The sequence below is a fragment of the Natator depressus genome, chromosome 7, assembly GCF_965152275.1.
Source record: "Natator depressus isolate rNatDep1 chromosome 7, rNatDep2.hap1, whole genome shotgun sequence".
Lineage (NCBI taxonomy): Eukaryota > Metazoa > Chordata > Testudines > Cheloniidae > Natator > Natator depressus.
In genome coordinates this window covers 81,393,259-81,404,751 of record NC_134240.1, presented here as the reverse complement: position 1 = coordinate 81,404,751, position 11,493 = coordinate 81,393,259, and the positions used below count along the sequence as shown (strand labels likewise).

Below are 11,493 nucleotides of genomic sequence, written 5' to 3'. Positions count from 1 at the left end.
GAAAGTGCATATCCATTGGGTTGATCCCCATTATCTTTTAAGGCAAAGCGAGAAAAGCTGATTTCAGAGTCACTTCCAAGATCATTCTCCTCTCCTGGGGTCGGGAGGCAGTGCGTGTCCAAAGAGGTGCATGGTTTGACCATCCGTGCATCGTTTTTGTGTTTGCAGCTGCAAACAAGTCAAGGGAAAGAAAGAGAAGGGGTGGGGGGGGGGAATCCCCAAAACACAGTTCTGGCCTCAGACAAACTCTGGGAAGGCATGAGGGCTGTGCCTGGGGCAGGCCGCGGTGTCCGCAGCCTGGTGAGAGCGCCCTTCCTCCAGGGAGTCAGTGGGGCTCAGGCTGCCAGCCTGGGAGACTGGAGAGTACAGCGAGTCCCATTCACAAGGCGAGATGCTGCCGGGACTGGTCAGCTCCAGCAGGCAAGCGGTGCTAGGGGGCTGCCGGAAAGGCTCCCTGGCCAGCTCCTGCTGCCCCACGCTCAGGAGGCTGTGGTCGGCCATCCGCAGGGTTTCGGTCAGTGCCCAGATGTAGTTATGGGCAAACCTCAGCGTCTCAATCTTGGTGAGCTTGGCGTCGTCGGGGAAGGTGGGGAGGACGCTGCGAAGAGCATCCAGGGCGGAGTTGAGGTTGTGCATGCGGTTCCTCTCCCTGTCGTTGGCTTTCATCCTGCGGTTCCTCTTCTGCTTCGTCAGCACCACTTCGCTTTTGGCTTTTGTGCGTCCCCTTCTGGCCTTCTGTTTCTTCTGCGGGCACTCCGGAGAGGGGGCTCTCCCGGGCCCCTCGTCTGCAGGGCAGCCTCCTGCCTGCAGCCGAGTCAGGGAAGGGTTGGGAGAGGAAGGCAGGCTGCCAGTGCCAAGGGAGGAAGCGGAGCCTTCATCGTCAGACACACCAAAGTACTGATCCCCCTCGCTGTTCACCTGGGAACCAGGAGAGCAATCGGTCTTGGGAGACATCCTGCAGGGAAACCCAACGCACAGGGAATCGTCAGTTTCCATTCAGCTCCATGCACGCTACACAACAAAACCTGTTCACACAGACACTCTAGGGACTGATCCTGTGTCTAATTCAGGGCAACAAGGCAGCTGTCCCCTGGGACTCCTGCATCTGCGCAGGCTATGGGCGTGGGGGGGGGAGAGCCCAGGTACTCGTAAAATACAGATTTAGATCCGAGTGGGCAATAATTCCCAGCTGCAATTGGCAGAAAGAGTGAAGAGGGCGCTTACCTGGATCCCCTGGGGGTGAAGCTGGCGCTGTGGGAGTTGCACTGTTGCAAGAGCCCAGCCAAATTGGTTCCCCGTCTTCTGACCCCTTGGGGATGCGGAGCAGCCTCCTCTCAAGTGCAGCAGAGTGAAGGCTTTGCGTCAGGCACACGACCGCCTTTGAGCTCCTATATATACCGGCCTGAGACAATGGGGATTTCCTGATCAATACAGCGTGTGCCCCCTTGGCACGCTTTATCTTATCAGCCCGGTTTGGAGTGTGCCTGGCTCATTCCTGCCCGCCACCGGCCAATCAGAGAGGCGGCTTGGGGCCGAGCCACGCGAGCCCCTCACTACTCCTCGCACAGCTGGAATCCCAACAAAGGCCAGCGTGGGGAGGAGGAGCAGGAAGACGGGGGGAGGCTACAGCCCCATTCTCCCTCGGCGATAGTCCTGAAAGGATCGTTTCAGCAGCTCTCGGGTCACCAGAGAACACGCCCTTCAGCTGGAAAACTCTCCTTTGCAACTATTTGTTTCTGCACCCCCCGGCTGTGGCAGGACACGGCTGGTGCTCACTCTACACAGGATCGGTGCTCACTTAGCCCCTGAACTCAGTTGCTTCTCCTCGTCTTTCAGCCAGTTGCTCTTTCACTATAACTGATTAACTGGCGTGCCCCATGCGCGGTGCTGCCCGCACCTGCTCCAGCCAGGAGAGATGATCCAAAGTAAATAACCCAACTAGCTACGCCAGCTTCTCACAAGGTCACAGTTTATTCATTTCTTCCATTCTGGGGGTGGGGGGAGAGGGACCCCTTAGCCCTGCGATCAAGCAAAATCTCGAGCAGTTCCCATGCACCCTGGTTCAGATTTCCGGTTCCCTCTAGGCGTCACCAACAATAAACCACTCGCAACAATCTTTCAAAGCTACACAAGAATGGGGCAAAATTCTTAAACACGCTTGATCCCTTGTTTTCAGGTTTGGCAAGGGCAAAACAGCTCTTGTTGTGCTCAACGCCTACCGAGAATTGGGCATCTGAAATATCTGATCTGGTGCAGCCCAGTAACTACGAGGTTGCGGGGAAATACATGGTGGGACGAACAACAAACAACATCACTTCTTTTCTTTAGTAAATCACTTCGGAACGTACTTGAAATGGTACAATTAAATGATCTCAGTGCCAACTTTTCTTTTTCCTGTAAACCCACCTGATTTTAAAGATGGTGAAACATGATCTCAGAGATACTTAAGCAACAATTTCCTTATACTGACAAGTCCCCAAAATAATAAGCAACTTCACAATTTGTTTTAGGAGCAGGTAGAGACACTGGAGGTTTCCACAGATGGAGACTTGAAACCCACTTTTTAAAATTTGGATTCATACAAGAAATTGAGTTTCCAGGAAGAAAAAATATGTTGAGAAAAATGACAATGTTTTATGTATATCTTCTTTGCCTTTGCCTCGCCCTGTCAATCCAGGTTGGTGGTTCTTGGTGTTCTTCATCACCAAGCATTCTTGACACCAAGCTTCTTCATGTCCTATTTCAGTGTCTTGAACCACCTTTTTGTAGGTCTGTCTCATGGTCTTTGGCCCCTGACTACAAGCTCTTGTACTCTCTGGCCAACATATATCACAGTTAGGCATCTCCTATGACACAGCCATCTCAGTAGATACTCCTCAGCTTTTCTGTGATGGGGCAACCTGCATCAGGCTCACAGTATTTCATTGCATAGCCTATCAGCTCTCCTCTTGCCCAGCATCCACCTAAGCATTCTCATTTGGGCAGTGTGAAGTAGTTGTTGTTCTCTCTTCCTCATTGGCCAGCATTCTGACCCATACCTCATGGCTGGCCTAATCCCGATTTTATACACTTTGCTCTTTAGTTTAGCTGGCGTATTCTTATCACAGAGAATTCCCATCAATTCCCTCCACTTGCACCAAGTGCACCACTTGCAGCTCCTAACCTCCACATCGTGGTTCAACACTGACTAGAGGTATTTAAAATGTTTACATTTAAATTAAGTGCCTCTATGTATGTGTGTGTATATATATATATATTATAAAATGTAGGTGCCATATTAGCAAAATAAAACAAGGAGCCCCAACGCTGAGAAAATAGGTAATGAGAGACTTTAAAGAAAAAGCATAGCCTGAAGCAGTAAGAATTCCTGCGCTTGCTACACCTGTACTGTCCAGGGAGCTTTGGGAAATATTTCTATAGATCAACTGACATTAAACTGTAGGGATTCAATATCTCTGTGGAATCATAGTTACTGGCAATAATACTTATATCTTACATTTATATTTGGGTATTAGACAAGCTAAACTACATCATGCAAACTCAGCAGGATGATATGCAGATTAGGAGTAGGGATAACTTCCACCACCATTGGAAGGCAGCCATCTCTGGGGTGAGATGCCATGGTATCGAAATGACATGGTAAGTGGTACCAACTGGCAAACTCTATCAAATGGAGAGGTTAACAACTATAAAAGCTCATTCATCTAGGCATTTTAATTGGGCCGTTTCATTTCTCGAAGCTAAAGGCATCATATGGCCGTGCCTCAGAGTAACTGCTAGAAAGGTGCCCAAGAGCTATGGCACAGTCAAAGCAACTAAAAGACACCCGTGCTCCAAAAAGGGATGCCCTAGAGGATGTTTGTGGGAGGTTACTGCCAGTTATTTTTCCTCTCCTTGTCTTAAAAAAAAAAGGATAATGCTGTATTTTGTTCTCTTTTGGGACTTGATCCTGTGCCTACTGAAATCAATGGCAAAGCTCTCAAAGACACCGCTTGCAGGATCACGCCCTGTACGCTCCCCCGGTATGTTCCCCATGGTTTGTTTCCCAAGAAATTCACACTCGTAACGTGTGCCCGGGATATACATCTACTGCCCCTGAAAGAGACATACCTCTCATGCAGACTGCCTGTGAGACATCTGCCATGCCTATGCAGACTTCTCCTTCAGAGACATCTAACTCCATATGTGGTCCCCTTCCGTGAAGGGGCACTTCCTCATGTGGGGTCCCCACTTCCTGATATACTCAACCTTCCTATCAAATATATATTAACCTATCAGCTGGATTGAATAAGGCTTAAGACAAAAGTAAATAAGTAGTAACAGAGAGAGGTCTAGCAAGAGAGCCAATGTAGGGGCACCCAGAAAATTCTTCATGTTTTTCCATGTTTGCTTCAACTTGATTCTATGTGTGTAGGCTCAGATGCCTTGGATGACCCTTTCATCACTTGCATCCAGTACAGTCTTTTATATACCCCTTTTCTCTTTGGTGAATTCAGCACAAGGATCCTAAGAAGCCTACATGGGGCAGGTGTATTGAGCTGGGGTAATATGTTTAGCCTTGGCCAAGGTAAATAGATAGTACGTCATAACTGCCTCAAGTTCACATCCCCTTGCCCATGAGACACTTGTCGCACTATGTAAATTGACCTCCTAAATCACATGCTCCCTTTCGCCCCCTTTCCCCTCTCTCCACTGAATGAGAGGAAAGGACAGCAGCCACCTGTGAACTCCTTCACCTTCACTTCCTTTATGCAGCAGAATGAAAAGTAGGCGGAGTCTCCCAGAGTGTGCTCGCCTACTCCCCATAAAGAAAAGCAAGATGGGGAGGCCTCCCCTAGGCCATTCCACACCCCCAAAGAAAGGTTCTGTATCTATATCTAAGTGCTTATACAGACCCCAAACTGTGGTATCTGAGCAGCTTGCCCAGCAATAATCAAGGAACCAGCCTTCAGATTCGGTTCTCCCCCTCCCCCACCCCATTACTCTACAACCAGATACTTGGGGGAGGAGGACAGTCTTACTAGGCAGGCCTGCTGCCCCTCTCCCCCAAGGAGCATCTGAGAGGGAAGGCCTCTCTGGCCAGGCTCTCACTCCCCTCCCTTATAAGAACAGAATGGTTTTCATGCCAGGCTGTGATCCTGGTTTCCAACAGGACCCAATTAACTTGGAAAAATATAGAGATATATGATGTGAATGAGGAAAAAGTAAGTCAATACCTGTATTTAGTTTGAATGAACCACTAGTTCAGTAGGTGGAGGAACACCACTAGACGGTGAGGGCTTAACCTTATAAATAGCTGAGAGCACAACAAAAACTCTGGACTAGAACCTTATGCAGGCTTCTAAAAATTAGACAGAAGACCAAAATACTAGAAAACAGACCGGATCCACGCAGTGAGGATGGAAACCAATGGCATTCAGCTATTAGCCCAGTCGTGGGACAATTTGGTTTTCTTTACATTGCAGAAGGCTGGTGTTCTAGCCTGTGCGTGAGAAAAAAAACATTTCCCTTTAAGATGAGTATAAGGTTTTGCTCTCAAGACTCAGCTGTACTAAACAAAGAGCTATTGGGTCCTTTGGCCAAAAAAGATAACTTGTTTAGCTTTGGGGGGAGCCCAGGGAAAAGGAGCTCTGCTGAGAAGCTTGTTCCCTGCGAGCCGTCCGGGAGAAGTGGGGAGGCGCCCCGTGAGCAAAGCCAGATGCTTTCTTTCCCAAGGGCGAAGTGGAGCTTTCCTCAGCACCCGCAGGGAATGATTTGGAGCCCTGCTGCAGACAGAATCCTCGGGGAAAGCTGATGTCACCAATTTTGAGACCTAAACTCTTTTCCCCCCGAAGAACTCGCTCAGAGCAAAGGATCAGGAGCAGTCACTTCAGTGCGCAAAACGTGCCAGGGGTTTTTGCGCAATAGCTATTCTGAGCAGCATGATTTGTCTGTGCGGGGGCAGGTTTAATTTCCCAGGGTTTCGATTTTAAAGGATATGACATTTCTAAATGTCCAGAAGCCACTCATCGACCAGAGGGGGGAAGAGACAAGAGTGCTTCTAAAGCACACACAATATGGTTTGGAAGCCTTTAAAGGTTCACTTTCCTTCACCAAAACCACTCCTGACATCACTGAAGTTTGGCCGTGGGGATTCGAGCTGGGAGCTGTAACGGATATCTATGTGTAAAGCGGTGGTGCTGAAACAGCTCCTTCTCTAGGGCTGGAAACGTGTCCTCTGGCCCTTCGCTGCTTGCCCACTTCAGCAGGGAACGTTGGGCTCCCCCTCCCCAGCTTGGCACATGGTGCCCCTTTGCGCACTGCAGTCTCCAGAAGCGCAGGAGAGAGGCAGGGTTAACATGAGGCTCCCAACGGCATGTGCATCTGGTGAGTGCCTGTGATTGCTTTAAAAAGGGAGGCTGCTTGGGGTTTGAAAGCCTTGTTCGTTCATTTTTCAGGGGGACTGGAAGGGGGGACACTTTTCTTCCCTCTCGAATTTTGTGTGCCCTTTTAGATTTGCAACAAGGGAAAAATGAATAGCAAGGCCCTGGCAGATTTTTGTGCTTGTGCAAATGGTTGACAAAAATCTGGTGAGCGAGTTTCCAACCCTTAGACTGCCCACTTCAAACGTCCTTCAAACAAAAGCTGAAGAGGAAAAGAAAGCCCCACCTGGTACCACTGTTTGCTAAAATAATAATAAATAGATTTCGTTTAATAAATAATTACAAGAGATTGTAAAGTGGAGTGCTTTGGGAAACATTAATCATGGGGCTGGGGGCAGCCATCACCTGCTGGGAAACAAGGCAACTTTATTGTTAAATCACCTTCAGACTGGCACTTTCTGATAACTCTCTCCTATTGCCACAATGACTGGTCGGTTCTGTTTACTCATAGTTAGCATAACAAGCACAATATTACCACAAACGTGATAAAAATCTAGGGGGGGACTGCATTAGGTTCCTACTCACACCTGTCTGGGCAGCTTCAGTACAGAGCTGGCATTAAATGGCCCTTCCAGGAGGGGCCCTTATGTCGTTTACATTGGACTATTTTATACTACTTTATAACAGGTTTACTGCAATCCCTATCTCCCTGCCCTATTTGTCTTATTTTATTGAAAACATATGGTAACCAGTTGAGCTCCATCCCATCTTTCATCTGCCAGGCGCTGGGAATGTTTTGCAATCTGGGGCTTGCCTGCAGGCTGCTCTGACCAACTGGTGCTGTTTAATTTAAGGAAGGGAGTTGAGATAACACTTGGCCTGTTTTTGTCTCTCTCCCGCACACAAACTTCGAATGTAAATACAATTTAATAAAATAAAATAAACGGTCTGCACAAGGGGCAGCCCCATGCGCTCTGGGAGCCTTTTTGGGTAGGTGAGAGGGCCACCATATGCCATTTTACAGGCGAGCCCAAGGCGCACGAGGAGCACTTGGGAGGGGAAACACACAAGAAGGGAGACAAGCGATGGGGCTCTCAAAAGTGGCCAGAGCCTTTATTTACACGTCCCCGAGTCCCCCATTCAGCAAATGACAAACAAACTCTTGAGATCGCTTTAGCGGAAACGAAGGAGCTGGGCAGCACTGAATGCGTGAAAAGGTGCGGTGCGCACCGTACCACCTGTTGTGGGAGCGAAGGCGTCTCAGAGCCCCACTCCTCTGCTTTCCCTTCTTCCCCCCCCCCCTCCCCCCCAGCCAGGATGTGGAAGCCTATTAAAAAGATACTGTGATTTGTGGTGACATATGTTTAGCGAATATGTGCATACTCTTCACAGACACAGAGAGAGCAGCTGCTCTGGCTAACATACCTACCCATAATATAATACCTGTGGCCGGCATCCTTGCGCCCTCTTTTGAGATGACAGACCAACTAATCTTGCTGACAACGGCTCTATTTTGTGACTTTATTGTCAAGTTCAACAGATGTACGTTTCTCCCCCCACCCCAACTCTCACCCACACATACACAAATGTGTTGTTAGGACACAAGGCCACATATGCCAGGCGCGAGGTGCACATATGCCCCCCTTTGTGAAAGGCAGCTAATTCAAACAATATTTCTCCAGAGGAAAAAAACAAACCAAACTGCACCAAGCGGAGCTCTGCACGTGCCATGAACTGTATCTTCTCTTCTGCGAGCATCGAGGGTGCGCACCCAGACCTGAGCCAACAGGGGCAAGTTGGCTTGAAGGCTGGGAAGCCTCTTAGCATTCACTCTCGGGGCATGGCAGGTGTGACCGCGCTACAACAGGGGCTTAAAGATGGTTCGGACAAAACGCTCACAAAGACCTCTCCGGTCTGGGCTCCGGGGAAATCTGTGTTTTTCCCAGCCGCTCCATGCGCCCCCTTCTCCGACCTATCCACTGGGAAAGCTGAGCCAAATCACTGGGAGGGCGGTAGGAAAAATATACTGTATCTTTGGTCTCAGAGGCATCTTTGCCCCTTGGGCAGCGCTCTGGTCCGGCTTGACACGTAGGATAGAGAAGTTAGCGGGAAAGAAAGAGGTGGAGACCATGGGGCCCCAGACCTGGCCTTGCGTGAGAGTAGATGCCAATTGGAAAGGCTTTACGACAATGAATTTCTAGAAACAAGTTTTCGAGCCGGCTCTGAAATTAAACTCTAGGGGCTGGAGCGAGCTTCGGGGAGCCTGAGAATCAAACTGGACTCGTCTGTAAAACACTCTGAACAAGGGAAGAGGACCCGTTTGTCTCCCCCGCTGCATGCTGGTAAGTTTCCCAAGACACCTTTGAGGGAGACATTGACATTTCAACGTAGACTCCACAGTCCTCGTTACCAGAACCGGTTCCTGGGAACCGTGCAAAGAAAGTCCTCACCTTCCGAAACACCGGGCTTCCCCAAGGCACCCCCATGCCTGGAGGTGCCCGCCGCTGATTTGTTTCGCGGAGAAGGAAGGGCAGCGTCCGGAAGAAACCTGGGGAAAGCCGGTTAGTGCGGATTATTTGCTCAGGGCAGACGCATTCCTTGATCTTCCTGCCTTTTCAAAGTGGGTCCTGCCAATGTGAAGAACACAAAAGTTAGTAAGACTTTTCCTACACAGACCAGTACAATCAAATAAATACACACTCCAAATGACCATGTGTTGTGGTTTACGTATCGGAGAGGCGATCAAACATAAGACCCCGGTTACTGGACCTCAGATATCCCGGTCCTTACTGTCAGTAGCTGGCGAATGGATTCTTTTGTCCTTTAAATGCACTTTCCTCGTTTCCTAATTAATCAACCCAGAGACTGTTCAACCAGAGCAGTTTTATTTGTCTTTGGCTCTAAAGCCCAGTTCAGCATAGGCCTCTAAAAGGCACCTCCAGGGATGGATCCGTGGCCTTGAAACGTGCCACCACCTCCCCTCCAGACAGAATGAAACACACGAGGGCCGAGATCGGGGGGCAAACGCCCCACAACCGGGCTACCCATTTAATTGATCAGGAATGAGGAGGGAAGGGGGACCGTTCCCTTTCTCATCAGACCGCCGCAGAGTGGGCAATCTGGCTCAACAGTGTCCCACTGTGCCCTTTCCCCAGCGCTTCTCCAGCCCCCCGGCGCGCACACACTGACCTAAAGACATCTCCTGGGGTCTTCCTGGGAAATAATTAATTACTCAGCTAACTTTCAAACGCTGTGCAACAATCAGTCTCCAAGTCAGTGAATAGGAAAAGCAGCAAAGGATGTTTTAAAAACCCCAGCAAGTCCCATTTAGCACAGTAAATCTTCCTGCTGTTTAACTGTGTCTTTTGTGTGGTGAGTCCAAAAGGCAGCTCAAGAGAAAACAGCCCTGTCTCCATAGAATGAGGTCTCTGGGGTCTTCCTGAGTAACTTGCACACATGCTTGTGGGTTAGCTAGCAACAGGCAGCCCACCCCCAGCTCGTGAGCCAGGGCTATTGAAAAGTCTCAGCTTGCCACCAAAGGGCCCAGTCCTGCACAGCCTTACTCCCGGAGCAATCATTACTCAGGGGAGTAACCCATTGGATGCCCACATGAGTAAGGACAACCTGCCTTAGGAAAAGCAGCAAAGAGTCCTGTGGCATCTTATAGACTAACAGACTATACGTCTGGTAGTCTATAAGGTGCCACCGGACTCTTTGCCGCTTTTACAGATCCAGATTAACACAGCTACCCCACTGATGCCTGCCTTAGGAAGGGTTTGCAGGATGGGGCTCAACAGTTGCAAAGTTATGACAATGGGCTGGATCCTGCAGTCACCACCAGGCAAAAACTCAAAGGAAGACACTGAGTGTGAAATGCAGGATCAGGCCCCAATGGCTTTAAACAGCACTTTCTCAACTGGCTGCAAAACGTGGCCATAGAATCATAGAATATCAGGGTTGGAAGGGACCTCAGGAGGTCATCTAGTCCAACCCCCTGCTCAAAGCAGGACCAATCCCCAATTTTTGCCCCCTATCCCTAAATGGCCCCCTCAAGGATTGAACTCACAACCCTGGGTTTAAGCAGGCCAAAGCTCAAACCACTGAGCTATCCCTCCCCTCAAAATAGGTCTAACACCTCAGTTGTAGCATTAGTGATTTCAGCCCAGCCATGCATGAAGGAATATGGAATATGTGTGACATACTCGGCTGTCAGGTTAAAGGGTCCCATCCTTCTGCCACAGGAGTCAATGGGAATCAGATGGCAGCAGTATCCAATGCCAAATCAAAGTACATATTTAGTGAATAGATTTGTGGGAATGGGGGTACTGCTGTGTGAAAGCCCTGGCAAAGTGATGGGGTTCATATTTGCATCAAATACTCTTCCCTTCTGGGTTTTCAAAGGGCCATGCTTTTAAATGGTAAGACAAACTTCTAGCTTAATCTTGAAGAATTTACTAAAGCCAAACTCCCATTGAAAGTAAGCGCAGTTTTCAGTAAGTGAGGAGGAACAGGCCCTTAGGCTCCAGTTCATCCACCCACATAAGCATGCGCCTAACTTGAAGCCTGCCAGTAGTTCCATTTACTTGGAGTCACCTGCTTAAAGTTGGTCATGTGCTTAAGTATCTTGCTGAATTGGAGCCTTAAAGAGCAACTGTAATTAAAATGGCATATACAGATACGATTCAGGCAAAAGGAGCCTTTCACCAGGTGAACTTTCTGGCTGTCCCAGTTTCATTTAGCAGCCTGGTGTGAAAACTAAATTTTGATATAAGAATAAATGTGGGTAAGCCCCCCTTTTGTCATTATTTCTAAATGATCACTATATATATCAAACTATCAGCTTCCTAAACAAAATCTCCATCCTGGACAAAGCAATTTTTTCTAGGCATTTCGAGGTCCTAACAGGTCAATCAAGTTATAATTGGCTCCAACTAGTACTCCTATAAGCAGTTAAACTCTTCACCTGCCTCTAAGTGTCATTCAAAAAGATTCACAATTCTTTCTGGCCTCTGAAAATAATAAAAGAAATGGCTTCCACTCTAATATGAAAGCACGACTGCTCAAAAGTTAAACACACCAGAACACATGAGAATTGGCAAAGCATAGCAATGAATGATTACTAAAAGCTGTA

General features: G+C 48.6%; 1 protein-coding gene across 1 annotated transcript; it reads right to left on the bottom strand.

The window, feature by feature from the left end:
* Positions 1-237: 237 nt before the first annotated feature.
* On the bottom strand, positions 238-996 carry NEUROG3 (neurogenin 3). Its single transcript, XM_074959963.1, has one exon. It carries the CDS (start codon positions 994-996, stop codon positions 238-240), a length of 759 nt encoding a protein of 252 aa, XP_074816064.1.
* Positions 997-11,493: the final 10,497 nt, after the last annotated feature.